The sequence below is a fragment of the Argopecten irradians genome, chromosome 8, assembly GCF_041381155.1.
Source record: "Argopecten irradians isolate NY chromosome 8, Ai_NY, whole genome shotgun sequence".
Taxonomy (NCBI): domain Eukaryota; kingdom Metazoa; phylum Mollusca; class Bivalvia; order Pectinida; family Pectinidae; genus Argopecten; species Argopecten irradians.
The window spans coordinates 33,455,191-33,478,150 of record NC_091141.1 but is presented as its reverse complement, the minus strand read 5'-3'; the positions used below and the strand labels follow the sequence as shown (position 1 = coordinate 33,478,150).

Genomic DNA, 22,960 nt, shown 5'->3' with positions numbered 1-22,960 from the left:
ATTTCAGCGAGAGTTGACGATAAACATGGCGGGAGATACAACATGATTTGTAAACATGTGGGAGAAACGTTTAGAGTATAACAATTTGGCTCCTTATTTCTGTATATAGCCGTTTCTTGACATGGACAATATGACCTCAGACCGCATTGATGAAGTTGCACAGACTAAGAGTGAGTTAAACAACGAACTTTTCTTTTTATCGATGTTCGATTGTCTACTTTCGTTTTCGTTTCAGTCAAGAGTCATCAAAGTAAAGGGTCTGACATCCCTGATTAATTAAGGTTGATGCGCTGACATCCCTGATAACATTTGGGTGATTGGCTGATCCCTGATGACATGACACTGACCACCCCTGATGACATTAAGGTTGATTGGCTGACATCCCTGATGACATTAAGGTTGATGGACTGACATCCCTGATGACATTAAGGTTGATGGACTGACATCCCTGATGACATTAAGGTTGATGGACTGACATCCCTGATGAAATTAAAGGTGATAACATGACTGACATTTCCGTGATGACATTAAGGTTGATGGACTGACATCCTGATGACATTTAAGGTTGATGACTGATCATCCCTGATGACATTAGGGTTGATGGACTGACATCCCTGATGAACATTAAGGTTGATGGACTGACATCCCCTGATGCCGTGACAAAAGGTTGATGGACTGACCTTAAAAACTTGATGACATTTAGGTTGATGGGCTGACATCCCTGATGACATTAATATAGTTGATGGATTGACATCCCTGATGAAATTAAGGTTGATGGACTGACATCCCTGATGAAATTAAGGTTGATGGGCTGATATCCCTGATGACATTTAAGGTTGATGGGACTGATATCCCTGATGACATTAAGGTTGATGGGCTGACATCCCTGGTGATGGTGACATTGATGAAGGTTAAGGTTGATGGGCTGACATCCCTGATGACATTAAGGTTGATGGACTGACACATCCCTGATGACATTAAGGTTGATAGACTGACATCCCTGATGACATTAAGGTTGATGGACTGACATCCCTGATGACATTAAGGTTGATGGCTGACATCCCCTGATGACATTAAGGTTGATGGCTGACATCCCTGATGACATTAAGGTTGATAGGCTGACATCCCTGATGACATTAAGGTTGATGGGCTGACATCCCTGATGACATTAAGGTTGATGGGCTGACATCCCTGATGACATTAAGGTTGATGGATGACATCCCTGATGACATTAAGGTTGATGGACTGACATCCCTGATGACATTAAGGTTGATGGGCTGACATCCCTGATGACATTAAGGTTGATGACTGACATCCCTGATGACATTAAGGTTGATGGTGACATCCCTGATGACATTAAGGTTGATGGGCTGACATCCTGATGACATTAAGGTTGATGGACTGACATCCCTGATGACATTAAGGTTGATGACTGACATCCCTGATGACATTAAGGTTGATGGACTGACATCCCTGATGACATTAAGGACTGACACCTGATGACATTAAGGTTGATGCTGAATCCCTGATGACATTAAGGTTGATAGGCTGACATCCCTGATGACATTAAGGTTGATTGGCTGACATCCCTGATGACATTAAGGTTATATGGGCTGACATCCCTGATGACATTAAGGTTGATTGGCTGACATCCCTGATGACATTAAGGTTGATGGACTGACATCCCTGATGACATTAAGGTTGATGGACTGACATCCCTGATGACATTAGGGTTGATGGACTGACATCCCTGATGACATTAAGGTTGATGGACTGACATCCCTGATGACATTAAGGTTGATGAGCTGACATCCCTGATGACATTAAGGTTGATGGACTGACATCCCTGATGACATTAAGGTTGATGGACTGACATCCCTGATGACATTAAGGTTGATGGACTGACATCCCTGATGACATTAAGGTTGATGGACTGACATCCCTGATGACATTAAGGTTGATGGACTGACATCCCTGATGACATTAAGGTTGATGGACTGACACCCCTGATGACATTAAGGTTGATGGACTGACATCCCTGATGACATTAAGGTTGATGAGCTGACATCCCTGATGACATTAAGGTTGATGGACTGACATCCCTGATGACATTAAGGTTGATGGACTGACATCCCTGATGACATTAAGGTTGATGGGCTGACATCCCTGATGACATTAAGGTTGATGGCTGACATCCCTGATGACATTAAGGTTGATGGACTGACATCCCTGATGACATTAAGGTTGATGGCCCCTGATGACATTAAGGTTGATGGCTGACATCCTGATGACATTAAGGTTGATGGGCTGACATCCCTGATGACATAAAGGTCTGATATGGTGACTGACATCCCTGATGACATTAAGGTTGATGGCTGACATCCCTGATGACATTAAGGTTGATGAGCTGACATCCTGATGACATTAAGGTTGATTGGCTGACATCCCTGATGACATTAAGGTTGATGAGCTGACATCCCTGATGACATTAAGGTTGATGGCTGACATCCCTGATGACATTAAGGTTGATGACTGACATCCCTGATGACATTAAGGTTGATGAGCTGACATCCCTGATGACATTAAGGTTGATGGGACTGACATCCCTGATGACATTAAGGTTGATGGCTGACATCCCTGATGACATTAAGGTTGATGAGCTGACATCCCTGATGACATTAAGGTTGATGAGCTGACATCCCTGATGACATTAAGGTCTATATGGGCTGACATTGATGAAGTAGGTTATGGCTGACATCCTGATGACATTAAGGTTGATGGACTGACATCCCTGATGACATTAAGGTTGATGGGCTGACATCCCTGATGACATTAAGGTTGATGGCTGACATCCCTGATGACATTAAGGTTGATGGGCTGACATCCCTGATGACATTAGGTTGATGACTGACATCCTGATGACATTAAGGTTGATGACTGACATCCCTGATGACATTAAGGTTGATGGACTGACATCCCTGATGACATTAAGGTTGATGGCTGACATCCCTGATGACATTAAGGTTGATGGACTGACATCCCTGATGACATTAAGGTTGATGGGCTGACATCCCTGATGACATTAAGGTTGATGGGCTGACATCCCTGATGACATTAAGGTTGATGGGCTGACATCCCTGATGACATTAAGGTTGATGGGCTGACATCCCTGATGACATTAAGGTTGATGGACTGACATCCCTGATGACATTAAGGTTGATTGGCTGACATCCCTGATGACATTAAGGTTGATGGACTGACATCCCTGATGACATTAAGGTTGATGGACTGACATCCCTGATGACATTAAGGTTGATGAGCTGACATCCCTGATGACATTAAGGTTGATGGGCTGACATCCCTGATGACATTAAGGTTGATAGGCTGACATCCCTGATGACATTAGGTTGATGGACTGACATCCCTGATGACATTAAGGTTGATGGACTGACATCCCTGATGACATTAAGGTTGATGGCTGACATCCCTGATGACATTAAGGTTGATGGACTGACATCCCTGATGACATTAAGGTTGATGGCTGACATCCCTGATGACATTACAATTGATGGGTCACATGCAAAGTTAAGTGGCTTGCATCCTGATTATATTAGGGTTCGTTTTTGTTTCAGTCTAAGAGACATTTAAGGTTAATAGGCTGAGATCCCTGATGACGTTATATATATAAGGTTGATGTTGTGCTGACATTCCTGTTCATGATGACATTGTGGCTGATGGGATGACATCCCTGTTGATATTAAGGCTGATGGGCTGACATCCCTGAATACATTTAGGTTGATGAGCTGATATCCCTGATGACATTTAGGTTGATGGGCTGACATCCCTGATGAAATTAATGTTGATGGATTGACATCCCTGATGACATTAAGGTTGATGAGCTGACATCCCTGATGACATTAAGGTTGATAGACTGACATCCCTGATGACATTAAGGTTGATAGACTGACACCCCTGATGACATTAAGGTTGATGGGTTGACATCCCTGATGACATTGTGGTTGATTGACTAATATCCCTGATGACATTAAGGTTGATAGACTGACATCCCTGATGACATTAAGGTTGATGGGCTGATATCTCTGATGACATTAAGGTTGATGAGCTGACATCCCTGATAACGACTAATTCTTTTAATTGATAGGAAGTTGATTCATCTGATTTTAATTTTAGCGTCACTGCAGCATTATGTATTGGAAAACCATCGAGATGAGTTGGTCCAGATACTATTGGAGGAGGATGAAGAAGATCACTACTCCATTTCTGTTCAGTAAGTATGTCATCAATATCTAGGTACGTAAATGCCATAATTGCGGTAACTAACACCCAGGTTGTTAAAAATTGTAACAAAAGTGGCGCTTATTCTAAGACTAACATGTAAGTTGATTGCAGACAATAAAATCACCATATTTGAACTCTTTCCATACTCATGGCATATTAATTTGTCAGTAATGAGTTACCTTATGGGAAACAGTAAGCACCCCTGCCCATATAAGTGCCCTTCTCATTTTTGAGGGTTCAATTTCACTTCCCTCGAATTAAATGCCTGAAACTATGAAAACTGTGCAGGTTTCTCTTAGTTCAGTAATGGTCACTCTGTGCAATTATTTTTTGAAATTTTAGCAATAAATGTTTAAGCGTCCTGTTCGGTTTTTAAGTCAAACACTGTAAAGGCAGTTGAAACTGATTCTTCTCTACTATCAGTGCTCTATCGTTGTTCGAGAGTGACATGTCAATCTGTGACATGCTCCTGTCAAAGTCAGAGAAACTACTTCCTGTGTTTGACGCCGCCTTGGTGGAGACGCAAACCCGTCTTATGGAGGAACATCCAGAAAAACGACTTATGGTAAGTGTTCCTTGTATGGGCTGTGTAGACGTGTATATAGAGGTTTCAATTTTTTCCAAGAAATCCAATATGGCCGCAATAAAGGCTGGGGCAAAATTTTAAATTGGTTTTTTGTTGAATATCATAGTTATAGTTTTGAAGATGTTTAAAAATTACTGCAGCTAAAGGTCAACCTAAAGCATCCTTGATACTCCAGTGGTTACTATTACTATCATTATATCCATCCCTGGACTATATCATCAAGAAACTGCAGACAGTTCAGGAGAGAAAAACTGACCAATCACAGACCAGCAGAAACTCTGAAAATTTCGGAGAGAATGATGCCCAACTTCAAAGCCACACAGTCAACCACAGTGTACCATGACTTGATTCTTTTCATGTTTATCAGAGGACCAAACTACCTGCTCATCTTGTGTTGTACACAGAGCCATCAGTTTTGCTATAACATTAGGTCAGGGGTTGATATCATGCAGTAATAGTAATTCCAGGAGTATCGATCGAGGATGATTCTGAATTGTTGGCGATTTGGCCAAACTAGGCAATTTCGTTAATGGTTGAATAATGTTGTGTGTCAGTATATATGTTGCATAATATAAACAATTAAAGTGTGACAGGAAATATAAATGGAAATCGTTACTGGGTGGTAGGACTTGTAAGCGATATATATTGATACTTCACCAGAGTCTGAAGAGGAATGTGCACGGAAGAGTTATGTCCCTTCCTGTGTGTCCAGAGCTGACCAGAACTACTCTACCTCGGACAACAGATGTTGGCAGTTTTCTTTCCGTTAGCGGTAATATCTTATTTTTATGTGATATTAATTGAATTTTGATGCATAAAGAAACATTGATCTACAATATTTATAGAATAAATCAAAGTTGGTGAACAAATCAGTTTATAATATCAATACAATATATAAGCTTATAACCTTATGGTTGTAAAAGTACAATTAGTATAATTACATTATATCAACTTGATCACCCCTAAAATTTCATAATGGACTGGTCATGTCCCTGATTTAGAAGAGGCTAAATGTGTCTACAGGGGTGAATGAGTTAAGTAAGTAAACATGGTTTGTTTTAAAACACAGGCACTGTGATCCGTACCACTGTTATGAAGATGCTCGAGTTTGAAAAAGACTACATGTGTACAAAGTGTCGATCAGTCATCTCGGTACAGGTAAGTCAAAGATCTATATTTCTCCCACCATTTACTGATTTATCACCGGTTTTAGCTGTGAGAGATTTCTTGGTCAACACTTAGGGTATGACCAATACCAGTAAAACAATTTTGTTACGTCATGACGTCATGTGTTGTAAATTGTTGATGATGTTATCAAAATTGATGCCCAGTTGACAATGTTCATGCCCCTGTGAAAATGCTTCTTTTAAGGCTGTTATCTCATATTTTTCTTTTGTATATGGGAGAAAAAAGAATCATTTCCCAGTCTGCAACTTTAAGCACGTACTAGTCCGATGCCCATGACTAGTAATTTTACCGCAAGACTAGTGCCAACTGTAATGAACAAGTCAGATTGGACTTGTGGCTCCCAATTTACAAGAGCAGTGGTCTATTGCATCTTTCAACACATTTTAAGTGCATTCTGTATACGATCATTTCTGTCTGGATGCATCCACGAACGCATCCAGAATGTAATTCGGGTCCTAAATTGTAAACTGATCATGTGACTGAAGTGCTTAAGCAAAACAACCGTATTTTTAATTTGGACTAGTGATTAAATAGTTGGACAAGTAAAATTTTGAGGTTTACTAGTCCAATTGACTAGCTGGGGAAAAAATTAATGTTGCAGACTGATGTCCTATTTATGAGGGTGTGATAACGAAATTATATACAACCATTGGCAAGCCTTAGGTTGGACGTTCATTAGTTAACCCCCCGGTTTTGATTTTGTTGTCACACCCTCTAGGTAGGGAAAGATTCTATAACAGTCAAATCAGGATGAAAAAGCATTTATGTTTGAAATTCCAATTGTACTGTTAGAAAAAATATGGTTAATATTTGATCTGTAGCATTCTTCTATGAAGAGAAACATATTTTGCCTAATATTGACTCTTGTCACTTACGGCATTAGTGGTGCTGCAGTTGAGGAAGTATATATACTGTTATATTTCAGGCAGACTTTGAGCAGTTTTATGCCGTTTCCAAGCCTAGTAAATGTACCAATGAAGTGTGTAACTCTAATAACTTTTCTCCACTTAACGATGCAGGTTGGTACATACCTATAATATTGATAATTAGAAATGTATTTATTAAAAAAAAAATAAAAAACACTTATGATATTAGGTAGGGAGATGATATTTCAGTGAAATTACTTAAGTTCAAAAGTTCATAAAGGCCAAATGTATTTTCTTATTACATGAATGTATATTTTAGTCTTATCAATATAAAAAAAGATATAAAAAATCTGTAATGTTATGGTCAAGCTTCACATGGTGTTTTCATATGGCAAACCCTAATTAGAGGTTTGGGAAAAAGTTAGATAGCTAGCCCACAGGAGGTAACTTTCAATGTTTGTCTGTGTGCATGGAACTATGGTTTATTTTTGTGCCTATAGATTCAATTTTGAAGTATTTATGAAATGCACTTACATGTTAGTGTTTATTTTTGAAGCCACTTTTTGTGTCACCTGCAACACAAGGGCGACATTTAGGTATCACTATGTCGGCGTTGGTGTCGACGTCCGGGAAATGGTTTCCGTGCGATAACATAATTATTTTTTGTTCAATTTCAACCATATTTGGTATGATGCTTTATATCAATGAGATCTTAGATGGGTTTGATAATGGTCAAAATCCGTCAATATTTGCAAGAGTTACAGGACTTTAATATCGACAAAACAGATAATTCCCTGGTTTCCGTTCGATAATTTAAATACTTGTCGTCCAATTTCAACCAAATTTTATTAATTGCTTTAATCAATGAGATCTCAGATGAGTTAACATGGTTTTCGCTTGATAACTTTAGTATTTATTGTCCGATTTCAACCAAATTTGGTATATTGCTCTATATCAATGAGATCTTAGATGGGTTCGAAACTGGTCAAAATCCATCAATATTTGCAAGAGTTACGGGACATGATTACTTCACCTAATTATTGACAGTATTTTCAATTGTAAATAACTATTTTTTGTAATGCTGTGCAGGCGACACATCCACTTCTGTGGAATTCTTGTTTGTAAAAACCTTGTATATATACCTATTGTGTGAATATTAACCTAATCAGGTACACAGCCACTAAAATGTCGGAACTACCAAGAGGTCAAAGTTCAGGAGCAGGTCCAGAAACTGGCAGTGGGCACTATACCTCGCTCTATGTGGATCGCTCTGGAGGACGATCTGGTAGATCTCTGTAAGGCAGGGGACGACGTCATCATCTGGTGAGACACAAAAACTAATGACATCATCGTATGGTGAGACATAAAACTAATGATATCATCATATGGTGAGACACAAAAACTAATGATGTCATCATATGGTGGGACACAAAAACTAATGACATCATCATATGGTGAGACACAAAAACTAATGACGTCATCATATGGTGGGACACAAAAGATAACATCATCATATGGTGAAACAAAAAACCAAATAATACCAAAAATTTATGACATCATAAGTTGAAACATATAAAAACTAATGACATCATCATATAGTACAAAGTAAATATACATAAATAGACAAGTGTCCTTTATTCAGAGGTCAATTATGTAGTAAATTGCACCTCATGGGGTTGATGACTCCTTTATAGACAGGTGTCCTTATACTGTATATATGTTAATGTAGGAGGTGTGACCTCGTCTACCCAGGTTCCACATTAATAAGAAAGAATTTTTGAAGAGATTTTCTTTTTTTCAGTGGAACTGTGATGAGACGATGGAGGTCAGTCGCCGTAGATGCTCGCTGTGAAATTGAAGTTGTCATGAAAGCTAATCACGTCCTTGTGACCAACGAACAGAGGAACGCTGTACTAGTCACTCAGGAGTTAGTAAGTACAGATCATGTGATTGGTCATCCCCGACCAATGATCAGGAGTTAGTAAGTACAGATCATGTGATTGGTCATCCCTGACCAATGATTCAATTGTTGATGCATTAGTTCTGGCTATTTATGATGGACAACAGTATATTCCTTTGTCCTGATTAAGCATGATCACTTGCTTTGGACAAATATACTGGTTGCCAAGGAGAACACTTACGGTTGCTAGGGATGAATGTTTTGTTTGCAAGGATTGTTTTGCTTTTAAAAGACAAGTATTATTTTGATTGTTGGACATATGATTATATTCCAGATTGTTTTTCAAAACCAAAGGTATTTAAAATAGAGTCGAGTGATAAATTATTTGATTCACATGTTCCACGACTTTGGGCAACAGGTTGTTCTTAAGGACTTCCCTTCTGCCTTCGGTCAATGGTTTCTTCAAAACCATTAAAACAACCCTATACAGTTCAGTCAAACCTGTCTAAAAGGACCTACCAAGGGAACTTCAAAAGTCCCATGAAATTGAGCAAGATTTGATTTAACAACAATCGGTTATGGTTTCAGAATAGTCATATGAGACACTTCTGAACAAGTTACGGTGTAATTTTGTATGATCATTAGTTGCTTCAGGCAGGTGGTCGTTGAATACAGGTCATTTCTATAGTTTTTATCCTCAAGAGGAATAATTTAGGTCACATAAGACAGGAAGTCGTTCAATAAAGGGGGACTATAAGAGAGGTTTGACAGTATATCTACAAGATTCGCTCAAGATTTGCTCAAATCACACCGTTAAAAGTGAAGTGTCACTTGTTGGGATGTATTGATGGTTCTTTCGTCTTTACTTATATATAACTTACAACACAAACTTAGAATATTCTATTTATATTGACCTACAGTTGAGGATATGATTCAGTTCTGACCAGTAACACAATCTTTTATTTTACAGAAAAATGAGATAGCGAACTTTTGGGAACAGCACAAAGCATGTCCATTGAAAGGTCGTAACCAGATTTTGGCAAGCCTCTGTCCCCAGGTCTATGGGTTGTATGTGGTCAAGCTTGCTGTGGCGGTGGTTTTAGCCGGGGGAGTGCAGGTTCGTACAGATCTTGGAGGATATGGTCAGCATTTCAATCTCCTCTGTTTAACCTACTGCAAAAGTGGATATTTTTGCGAGTACTTAATTTTGTGATATGCATGCATAAACTTTTACAGTGTTGTTAATTTCACAATAGATACAATTTAATACTTTATAAGAACAAAGTTTTTACAGCCACAAGATATTACGCGGGAGGAAAATTTTTGCGGTCAAGCAACCTTCACATAACTAGCAAAATTTCACCCTCGCGTAAATTTCCACGTTTATAGTATATAAAAATGTCACCATCTTTTGCAGTTCCATGTTGTATGTCCATATTGTAACGTCACTTTTGATTAGTTTAACATGCATCCAATTTACAACCAGGGTCATTTGAGGATGTGCCAGGTTTAGATGGTACTAGAGGAAAGACGAGTACCTGGGGAAAAAACTGACCAGCGGTCAGTACCTGATAACTGCCCAATTTGGGATTTGAACTCGTAACCCAGAGGTAGAGTGATTGTGGTAATATGTTGTGACATCTTAGCCACTCAACCACTGTTGACCCTAGGGCCACAGTGGCCGAATGGTTAAGATGTCTAGACATATTACCACAAGCTCTCCACCTCTGGGTCACGAGTTCAAATCCCAAGTGGGGCAGTTGTCAGGTACTGACAGCTGGTCCGTGGTTTTTCTCGGGGTACTCTGGCATTCCTCCACCAAAAAACCTGGCACATCCTTAGACGACCCTGGCTTTTGATAGGACATTAAACTAGTAAAACCCCAAACCCACTGTGGACCCTTGTAACATAACAATGATAAAGTTATTTTACTAGAGACAAAATTACTCAAAATATCACATCGAAAAATAGAAGTTTTCTTATTATCTCATAAAATACAATCGAATTTCAGAATAATTTATACTTAAAGATTACATAATTAAAACAAAGACTGCTCTCTTTAGCATGACATTTTAATACTTTTAATTTGATAGTTGTAATAATTTCAATTTTTAGCGGATCGACGAGTCAGGAACTCGCGTGCGAGGCGAGATACATATGTTAATGGTTGGAGACCCAGGTAAGTTTTTATTAAGCCATTATTACTGGCATATTCAATGGGAATTCATGGCCAATTTAATGACAAATTAAATTCTTTGTAAAAGTTATTTTCAACATTATACTACTTGTGTTGTTTCCCCTACATTACGATTATGTCATGTTTAATGCTTGGTTGAAATACAGGCTATGATATTAATCATGAAATTGACATTTTAACAACTCACTTTAATTTACAACTAACAATTCATATTATAATCAAGATATTTTGAAACCAAAGCTACCATGAGTTATCTCCATGTACCCAATACATAAACATTAAAGTGTTAGCTTTTGTTCATTGTTGAATTCTACAGGTACTGGAAAGTCTCAGTTCATGAAGTATGCCTCGAAGATCACTCCTCGGTCTGTGTTAACGACTGGGATTGGCAGTACAAGTGCTGGTCTTACTGTCACAGCCGTCAAGGTAACAATCTTCAAAATTTCTGCAAGATTTGGGGCTAAAATTTTGCCCTTTCCACCAAATATCAAAGCCCTAATTTTTTCTCAATTCAAGCCTGAAATTTTTATGGAACCTCCGAACCAGAGAGGTACATATGAAGCTACACTGGAAATGAAAAATTATTAATTTCAATTCAATTTTTTCTCAAATTTTTATTATACTGCACATTCAAAGCCACATGTAACATTCCCAAAGTTAGCCAAAAAGATTGCATCGGAAGCCCTGTAGTAATTAGCATGTGTCCTTGCATTTTCTTGACTTTCTTACCATCCCTATATATCTGCTAATATGTCTATCCACAGTTGGTTTTGAGAAATCTTATTGAAAACCATGTTAATAGCCATTTATACTTGCTTACTTAACTTTTAGCCAAAACTAACTTAGATCAAGGTTAATTACCAAAATGTAACAAATTTTAAAAAGTACAAGGCTACGGCGGCCAAATGGTTAAGATGTCCCAACATATTACCTCAAGTTCAAATCTGATGTGGAGCAGTTGCCGCTGACCGCTGGATGGTGGTTTTTCTCCAGGTACTCTGGTTTTCTCCCACCATCAAACCTGGCACGTCCTTAAATGACCCTGGCTGTTAATAGGACATAAAGCTAAAACTAACAAACAAAGTACAATCCCATGCATCTCTTTGTATAGGACAGTGGTGAGTGGCAGCTTGAGGCGGGAGCCTTGGTACTGGCCGACGGAGGACTTTGCTGTATCGACGAGTTCAACAGCATTAGAGAACACGACAAGGCTAGCATACATGAGGCCATGGAGCAACAGTCTATCAGTGTAGCCAAGGTCAGGGTCATACTCTGATATAGCTCTTCTCCCAGTCAAGGTCATCTGTATTTCATTTAAATATTACTGGGGTCAAGGTTACAGAATGATTTAACCTTTTATTGTTGTCAAGCTAATAGAACTTCTTTCACTGTGGCTATAAGGTTATTATAGATAATGTAACTGTTCACTTTGGGTCAAGGTTATTTTGAAGTGTAACGTTCTTTTTCTAGGACAAGGTCATAGTCAAGGTGATAGATAATGTAACCCTTCACTGGGGTTAATGTCAATTTGAAATGTAGCATTTATTTCAGGGCCAAGGTCATAGTCAAGGTCATAGAGTAATTTAACATTTTCTTCTGGGGTCATGGTCATAGAAAAACATTTTCTGAAAACAGTCAGAGTTACAGATAAGTTGATACCTTCTTACAAAAGGGTTAAGGTCTTATGCATTTTATCCACCACTACCGTGTTAAATCTCCTTAAGGATAAAAGTTCATTCATCTGTTTATAATTACATTACCGTATTTCACCGCAAATAAGACCCCCCTCCCGGAGAAGAAATAAAGGTCAAAAGTGGTGGGGGGTCTTATTTGCGGACAACCCGCCTGATAACATCGATCTATGAGGTCGCCATCTTGGATTTTTTAATGTCCTGTCATTGTTGTAACAGTCGTATGACAGATGGGTAATAGCAAGATGTTCAAGTATTTATGATAATAATGAAGACGTAGGAGTAAAATTAAATCAAATGTTATGACAAATTAAAATATGAACAATACTAGGGCAGTTGTAACGTTAGTCTAAAGGGAAACGCACATTTTTGCAAGAGTCACGCGGACATTCACCAATGAATCAAAACGAAGAAACAACATCATAAGCAATGTCATTTTAATCCAGAAGTTTTAATAATCGTATAGTTATTTTAAAATATTCAAATTCGGTGATTGTTTACGATCACAACTACATCTCCGTCTTAGTAAACACGTGAATCAATCGCCGTGAATCAGAAGGACGATCGCCGTTCAGACTCAGGCCTATTTAAAATTCACTGCAAACGTTTACATATCAAATTCGTTCAAATACAGAAGAATTTACGTACATTTGTCTCAGCAAAATGAGCAAACGATCGTGATTTAACTTCAACGTGCCGACATGCACTGATGCAGTTGTTTGTAACATCGTACACACATGTGTAGGAAAATGGCGCCGGGATGAAGCCAGTCTGTATGGCAATATACTGACTTCGTAAACAAAACATGGCGGCCGAAAAGTAAAGCATGGTTTCTCCAACTGATCGTGAACTACAGGTACGTTACGTTCACAAATAAACATATTTGAAACTGTAAATGCCTTAAGTAAATGTTTTAGGTAATGATTGTATTGAGTTAGAATCCACGACTGCGGAAACGATCTGCATCAATGACGAATATCTTTGCCGATTCATGTAAAAAATGACAAGCCGTACGAACACTAAAACGTGTTGACCATGCCGATATGAAGTGTTCATGGAAACATATATCGGCGTATTTTATTGAAAATAACCTCCAATTAAATATGAGCACTGTCCACAATTCGTAGTTATTGATAATTAAATTAAATCACCCGTGAATTAACTTGAATTAAATGACAAAAAATAACAAGCACACAAACAGTTGTTTACTACGTGATTTTTCTATGCCGATAAAACAAACAAAAAGAAGTTCCGATATAAAGTCATTTTGGTGATATTTTTAATTACTCCATTGCTCAAATCCATCATCCAGTAAACTGAAAAATAGGTGGGGGGTCTTATTTGCAGACATCCCCCCTAAGTCTGAAAATGTGTCAAAATAGGTGGGGGGTCTTATTTGCGGGAGGGGTCTTATTTGCGGTGAAATACGGTATATGCATATATAGGTCATGGTAAGGTAGTGTAATTTTTTCCTGGAGTGAAGTTCAAGGTTGTAGTTGAACTTTGGCTTTATTCAAGGTCGTTTGTCTGACCTTAGTCTACATTGCTAAAGATGATAATAGTAATATTTAGTGTTTTCCTTTTATGTGTATTCAACAGGCTGGTATGGTATGTAAGCTGGACACTAGAACAACTATACTGGCTGCCACAAACCCAAAGGGACATTACGATCCTAACGAGGTAAGTAAAGGCCTTACTAGACAGTATAGACTACTTTGTACATTGTTTGATATCTTGACTTGTACAGTGTATTATTTTTCCCTTATAAACTGCTATTGAGTCTTGATTTTCTGAAGTTATTCCCTTAGTTTCTAAAATTAAAATTCCTTCATTTTTGAAAGTGATTTGGTCTTGGGAAAAGCCTTATTTATTACAGCAAATGTTTATGAGAGGGTCATCATAATGGGGACGTAGAGGCTAAGGTGTTCCGACAAATAACCTCTCTACCTTACTGTGGGTATCAAGCTTAATAGAGATATCTATGGTAATGTATAGTTTAGTTGCTAATCTTCGCAGGGGTTTTAATTTCACAGAATTCTCAATTCATTTAAATATTACAGTCCGTTGTATGAACAAGAATTTTTAAGACTTTAAAGAAAATTTGCAAAAATAAGCCCCACAAATATTCAAAGTTTTGAAGAGTAAATCACAAAATATTACACCTGCAAAATTGAAGATCTATATATGCAGTATATTGTTCACAGTCATTGTGTGTGAATGTGGCTCTGGCCAGTCCACTCTTGAGCCGATTTGACCTTGTGCTTGTCTTGCTGGACACTCAAAATGAAGACTGGGATAGGGTTGTGTCCAGTTTCATCCTGGAAAACAAAGATCCAGTCGGTGAGTACAGTGATTTTCATTCATTTCAAAGTTATCTCCCCTTGCAGGTAGGAATTTATTTTGTATGTTGATATCTTGCAAGCAAAACTAGAGCCATTTTCTCTGAATTACATAATATTGCCCTTACGATTATATGTTATAAACACATGATGTCAGAGACTGTGGTGGTCAAAAGAAGATGTTCCTACAAATTACCACAAGACCTCCCTCTGTGGGTCTCGAGTTTGAATCCCACATGCATCAGCTGTCAGGCACTGACCACTGGTCGGTGATTTTTCTCTGAGTATTCTGGATTTTCTCAACATTCTTAAATTTTCACATCCATAAGTGACCCGGGCTGTTATGATCCAAATCATAATCAAAACCAGCACACATGGGCAGATAACTCTGTAATATGCAAATACAGAATAAACCAACTTTTCACTGTCAGTTACTGGGGTCCTTTTCCTTGGTGAAATTTTATTCCATGTAGTTTATGAGTGTATATCATGTGTAGGAATTACTCATACAATCTAAGTAAAATAAGACTTATAATTCCGCTTCACTACGATGCTCTAAGTTACGCTCCAATACAAGATCTAACCATACCATGCCTCATTCGGGGTCACCTCAGCATGACCCCTGTCGTTAGCAATCAGTGTCTCACCAAGAGAATCTTCAGCGTAGTCGATTCATTCTGAAATATAAACGGCAAACAGTACGTCCCGAGATGTTCCAATTCTAGGCCAGGGGTCATGCTAAGGTGACCCCGAATGGGGCGTTGTTAGATCTTGTATTGGAGCGTAACGTAGAGCATCGTAGTGGAATGGAATTACAAGTCTAATTTTAGTATAATATGATATAATATAATATCATATAATATTATATAATGTAATATAATTGTACTACCCATAGCTGTTCTGTTCCGTCTTGTCCTGCCCCCTTCAAAAACATGTACTGCAGAACCAGTATAAGTCTAAATTGTGAAATCAAATCGTTGTGAAAAAAAACAATAGACATGAATACATGAAATGTATAGTCTCAATGAAAATAAATTTAAAAAAAAAGGTTTACTTTCATGTACTTTGATGACGGACTTATGATTTCTGTAGGTGATATGGACGTGAAACAGTTATGGGGAATGGAGAAGATGCAGGCTTACTTATCAATGGTCAAGTCTATTGACCCTCAGCTGACAGATGACTCCAGCAGGTAAAAATCATCGTCAGTTAATCACCTGCCATAATAGTTTAGTACCAATATTATTAAGTGATTCTGTTAAAAAACATTTAACTCATTCACCGCTGAAATTTCATAATGGACTGGTCTAGTCTTTGATTTAGGAGAGCCTAAATGTGTCTTCAGGGATGAATGAGTTAATGATAGTTTAAATGTCATTGGGATAGTTTTTCAATGTCACGATGACAATGATAAGTAATGACTGAGTCATGTGTATTTGCCACAGGGTGCTGAGAGAGTATTACCGTGCCCAGAGAGGAGCAGACGACAGAAACGCGGCGAGGACGACGATGAGGCTTCTACAGAGCATGATCAGGTTGTCACAAGGTGCGTTTGTATGTTAGGTTCCAACCAGGGGTCCTCTGAACTCTAGACGGAATATTCTCTCATATCTACTGGTGTAACACTGGTTTAACCCATGCTATACACTTGTAGCATATGAGGTTGTATTACATGGCTATTTGGTAAACCTCGGGTTTTATAACATTTTGCGTCCCTTGGGTAGAATATCCCTATCCTTCATAACCACATATGAAAGAGTCTTACATTCTCTTATACACACAGGTGTAATTAAACTGGTTTATCCTATGCCATATACACTCATATTAGTTGAAGCTGTAATACAGGGCTATCCACTACGTCAACAAAATTATTTTTTTCTTAATGAATTGACATTATTTTTAGAAACTATGCTTGTTTTACTACAAAGAATGAATAAAAATAACAACAGTATGTACATTAAAATTTCATACATTTTTCATGTATGAACAATAGACTTGCAATTGCAGTTTTCTTCAAACTTATTTCTCAAAATGACCCATGCCGCCTGATATTCTGAGACTATTGTTTCTCTTTCCTTTGTAGCCCATGCTCGCCTGATATTTCGAGACTATTGTTTCTATTTCCTTTGTAGCCCATGCTCGCCTGATATTTCGAGACTATTGTTTCTATTTCCTTTGTAGCCCATGCTCGCCTGATGTTCCGAGACACTTGTGACAGTCCAGGACGCTGTATTGGCCGTAACATTGATGGAGTCTTCTATGCAGGTAATCATTTCAGAGACATGCACATTTGATTGTAAATCAGTAAATCCCCCTCCCCCACCGCAATATAAAATACTTGATTTGTGGGATGTATATATTTTCCCTGATGTTACAACGGATTGATCCTTAAATACATTGTAAGTAATGTAAATAGATTGATTGAACAGTGCCTTGATCAAGTTAAAAGTGGTATGAACACAAGTAGATACAGACTAATAAAATCTTACATGGGTCTGTCAAGAGAGCAGGGATATCTCAACCTGAGTGATAGATTTTGGCTGGTCAACCCGAGGCTTGTCGAGGGTTGGCGGCCAATATCTTTCACGAGGGTTGAGATATCCCTGTCCACTTGATAGACCCATGTTTGATACTTTTTCTCCCATACTTTCACGAAACATTATGAAAATGCAATTTTAAGAAACGTATCCAAAGCGCTGCAATCAAAGGAACGTCGCAGTGCGTCAAAATTAATGACGTCGCCGACAATAGGCACCGCATGTATTGATGACATCACATCATTGTCTAGCGTATGTGAGCTGTCTTTTCCCTATCCCGGTAAAAGACAGTTATCTTTACCCTAGCAACCGTGGGATAACACTGTCAAGTATGGGAGAAATATTTGACATGTAGCGCTACCAGCCCTTTTCTAATCTAGCTTTCTATGTACTCCATCCTAATTGTATTACATTTTTCTTCTTAATTGATAGTGATTAAAAACTGTATAATCCGAAGTGACATCCTGTTTAAATAAGTTCCACTATAGATTGTTGTCAATTCTCAAATCTATCTTTTGTCCCAGGGTGCTGCCCTGCTAGGCGGAGTCAATGCTCTCCATACTTCATTCCCAGAAGATGCAGAAGAAGAATATAAGTTACAAGGTAAAACAATATAATGGAACAAACAAAAAATATAGATATTTTGATTACAGTATCACCACAATTCCATCTTTGCATATTACAGAGCTATCTGCCCTTGTGAGTAGGTATTGATTGTGGCATAATGTCTTTGCAAGCCGAATGTCATACTTTTGGAGAAAAAGATGTGAATTGCACCCAAAAAAATAATGACGTGACAATGGATACCTACCCGCAAGAGAGCTAGCTTTGTAATATGCAAAGACGGTATACTTTGTCTTGAATAGTCTGGAGTTTTAAGCATAAAGTGGGGGTTTATGGTTCGATCTTGATCCTATAACGATCAAATTTCTTCTTCTGTAACCATATTTTATCTCCATGAATGTATTATATGGTCCGGTTGATATATATTTATTTCTGTGCTTTGTGACTATGTACCCCCTGAAATTTCATAATGAACTGTTCCATGCCTTGAAGTGGAAGAGTTTAAATGTATCATTATGGGTGAATGAGTTAATATATTTTGTTTTGTAAGTTTAAAATACTGTCCTTACTTCCTTGTGTCCTTCGTGTGTTTCAGCTGAGATGGTGCTCAGTACACTTAATCTACATGACCTTCTGGACCAGGAGATGTCACGACTGGAAGAGGAGAAAAAATCTGGTGGACCTGGATCTCAGGGTGGGGGTGAAACTCAGGGGCCAGACCCTCGGGGGATCTCTAATCCTGATCAAGGATCTAGAGTACAAGTTTCAGAGTTAGGTACACCAATATCAGGAATAAATGAAAGTTCAAAATTACACCAAAGTCTTCAGAAAGCGGAGGCATTCCCTGATTCTGGAAGTCAGAAGAGCAGTGATGTGAAAGGTCAAGGTCATAGGGCAAAATGTACATCTCAAGATCATCAGGAAAAGGCAGCAAATTTTGGTGCCAGATCTGAAGCAACAAGAGAGGCAAGAATTGAAAGTGATAGAGTTAGTTCACCAGTAGATTCTGATGCTGAACCAGGAGCTCAGAACGGCTTAGAGTCAGATAGTGTGGACGGCAGAAAATCTTCGTCTGATTCTGACTGCCATGACGTTTCCCTTACTGACCTTTTGAATACCAGTGTTGAGGATAGTCAGTCTAGTATAGGGACCTTTGCTGTCCCCTCTGTGGGCCTGACCCCCGGGTTTCAGAGTCCCAGACCTATAACTTCCACACAGCTGTCTGGGACCGACCACAGTAACCATGGCGACATTAGTTTGTCTGACGTGTCTGACATCTCAGTGTCGCAGGAACCGAGATTTCCCTCACAAAGGTCACATAAAATGGATGTTAAACCTCAACATTCTGTGTCAAACAGGATTCAGAGTTGTCTACAGGAGGAGAGAAACAGGAAAATTCCTTCCAAGGGAAAGTGTGGAGTGTCCGGATCGGACATATTGGACATTTGTGACAATGAACACCAAGGGAAGCTTATATATGTGAAAGATAAAAATGCTGATAAACCTAATGCTAGGTCAAAGAAATTGGTCTCAAAATTACTTAATAAGATAGAGGCAACAAGAAGAGATCATTTGTCATTGGCAAAGCTGTCAAAATCTGGTGAAATCATAGATAAAAATCCTGCAAAACCTGTCAGTTCTACAGAAAATCGTGATGTATCAACTAAAGAAAATGCTAACAAAGATTTTTCTCCTGAACATTTGGATGAAAGCTCTTATTCTGCCCATAATAGTAACAAACATAAATTATCGAACAATACAATGTCTAAATTAAAGAAATTTATGTTTGATGAATCTTCAAGTTCATCAGCAAAGAATGGAGATTCTGAGGTGATTGTGGATGATAGTCTGTTATCGGATAAGTCTGTAGAGAGTAGTACGAAAACAGGACATAAGCGGAAGCACAGTGGACAGGATAGTGGTATGTCTGAGAGCCTACTATCTGGACATCTGTGGACAGACAGTATTGGTCAGTCTTCAGATACCGATATAACCGACCCACAAATTGGTGACGGTTTAAACAGTAAACTAAGCGAGTCATCTGGACCGGAACGTCATCGGTCAAACAGTGATAAACAGCGTACTAAAAAAGCCAGACTTTCTACGGGCAAACCAGATGACAAAATCAGTAAAAGATGTTCAGAGCATGTTTTAGAGAACGGAAGATCAAAGGAAACGTGTACAAATTTAAATTTGAACAAGTTCAAGTTCATTCGTAAACCTCTAGCGTCTGAGCAGGTTTCTCGGACCGACAGTTGTAAATCAAATACACCTAGGAATAAAAGTCCATTGTCTATTCAAAGCCAACAGATATTACAAACACCTGTTTTAACACAAACTGCTTCACGTTTGGCACCAAGTAGTGGGCCCAGTCCTTCACAGACTGCTAGCAGCATGTCCCGGTCAGCTCTAGCTAGTCCTGCATGGCTCACATCTCTAAACTCCAAGAAATCGTCACCGATGTTCACAGTGTCTGTCTCTGACGATAACGACTTGGATGACCTTGACCTTGAGCTTGATTGATACACCAGAGTCTTCCTCGATACTCCAGGGCTTCTGATCACTTACGATATCTAGAGATTGTAAATGTTCGGAAGCCCTGGAGTATGGAGGATGCGCCAGACTGTAATTGATCGTTTGTTAGATATTCCATCTTTGAATATTGCAGAGTAATCTCCCATGTGAGTTTATATATCTTGTGATGCTATGACTTTGTGAGCAATGATGTAATAGTACCTACACACAAGGGCAGATAACTCACTCTGTAATAATTATATGCATATACAGAATGTATTTATATGACTAAAGACAGACTAAAACTGATAAGACATGGCATTAAATGGCGTAAAAAGAAGATAATTCTAAGTATCCACATGAAAGAAATTCATAAGTCTTTTTTGGTTTACTCATTAAAGATTTTTTCATTTTAACGATTTACAAATTGTTTTGTCTGATGTTTTTGATGAAACACAATTTTTCTCTTGCCTTAATTTTGTGCATTGGTGATGACTTGACTATCTCTTTTGAAGAAGTAAGTTGCATCCAATATGAACTAGGAAAGTCTAGGTACTCTTTTAATAAAACAAAATACTTTGAAATTGGATGAGACTTTAAAAATTTTTAAAATTTGCTTTTATCACATTGCCATATTCTGATATTTTGGTAGTGAAATAATTTTAGGTTATTGCTGCAAAAAGGATGGTTTTACGATAAAAGACGCAATAAAATGGATTTTTGTTAAAATAAGTACATATTTACGGTCTAGGGGAGATAATTAAACCCCTTGTATATACGAGTTATTCCCCTTTACTTAAAAACTCGACGTTTCGGGAAACTAAATGAAGACTTCAAAGTAGCAAAGAGATATATTGGCGTTTCTCAGACCAACTACAGCGAGTTCCTTAATACATTCGACCTTTTAAACATCTGCATGTCCTGTCAGCCTAGCAGACGATAGAATGTTTTAGTGTCCTAAAGAGCTTTAAAATTGAATTTTTTAATGTATGATTATTACTAATTGTCAAACTGGAATGTTCTGACCACTATATCACCACAGGCGTTAGGCTCTGCAGACATTTTCCCCCGTAGTATTTTATATACTATATTATTGTATATATAAAGAGAGAAAAGTGTCTAGAGCCAAACGCCTGTGTTATCACTAAATAACAGCTTATTTCGCGATGGCTTTATTTCGCTTTTTTTATCAGTACTAATTTCCCTCGATTTTATGTCATTCTATGGCTATACTTGTATATACTGTTAACATAGTTGTAACATATTCGCCACTTAACTTGGATACTGTAACAGTACATATTTTAGCGCTTTTCTCGCGCTAGAAAATTTGCGTTAAAATTCGATTGCGCTAATTGTGGTTTCTGTTTACATACTTCATTATAACGATTGCGCGAATCTACCATTGCGCTCACCTATTTAAAATCACGTTTGCGCTAAAATTTAATTTGTGTTAACATACTGTGCTCGTGGATATTTTTGCGGTGCTTGATTTTTGCTTTTGGCATACATAAATCAAATAAAACAAAGTCTATATATGTACAAAATATTACGCGCTGGGAAAATTTCACGATCATGCGACCTTCACGTAATAAGCGAATATTTTCGTCTCGCGTAAATTTCAATGTTTTACACTGTACCGGAAATTACGAAGCTAGAGATAATTGAATAAAATGTTATGGTTGTCACCATGAACATGTTTGTGGCATATTGCCATTGCTTCTAAGATGAATTGTAATGTTTCTGGTTAAAATTGAAAATACAGATTTTAAGCAACAACGCTTATTCACACATTGAAACAGACCAAACCAATGCGGTTATCATATGGCTTGACGTTGGCTATCTAACTAATTTATTTCAATGATTGACTCATAAATCTGGATGTAATCAGGATTGATGTATTTTCCCTCAATTAAACTTTTTTTTAATTCAAAACTGATAATATTAGTAATTTATAAGTGTTTCGCTTCGGCGACCGCTATTGCCGGAACTCGGCATTTGCCATTCGACCAATGTGAGTATGCGAAATTTAGTTGCACTCGAAAACAATTTTATTTACAGTAACCTCTCTATACACTTATATACCCTACCAGCTTCCTTATATTGACCGAGGGTAACAATGTAACGGAAGATACTCATTATGTGGTTTATATCACTTGTCATGTTCTATATTTGGAAACATATCTATAATCTCGTGTACATAAACCAGGAGATTTGACCGACTTACAGTACTGTAGATTGTTTGGACGTATAGAGCTACGTTGTACATGGATTTAAAGGAA

At 38.1% G+C, this 22,960-nt stretch overlaps 1 protein-coding gene across 1 annotated transcript; it reads left to right on the top strand.

Moving 5' to 3' along the window:
- The first annotated feature begins 14 nt into the window (after nt 1-14).
- Nucleotides 15-21,097, top strand: LOC138330153 (DNA helicase MCM9-like). The gene is given in 20 exon segments (XM_069277571.1): nt 15-170; nt 4,192-4,288; nt 4,723-4,864; nt 5,546-5,657; nt 5,955-6,043; nt 6,999-7,092; nt 8,109-8,262; nt 8,741-8,870; nt 9,810-9,956; nt 10,955-11,018; nt 11,353-11,462; nt 12,148-12,294; nt 14,327-14,407; nt 14,932-15,067; nt 16,159-16,258; nt 16,512-16,612; nt 17,248-17,273; nt 17,275-17,331; nt 18,128-18,206; nt 18,763-21,097. Coding segments are annotated over 20 exon segments (3,843 nt in total). The 5' UTR covers nt 15-121; the 3' UTR covers nt 20,691-21,097.
- The last annotated feature ends 1,863 nt before the right edge of the window (nt 21,098-22,960 follow it).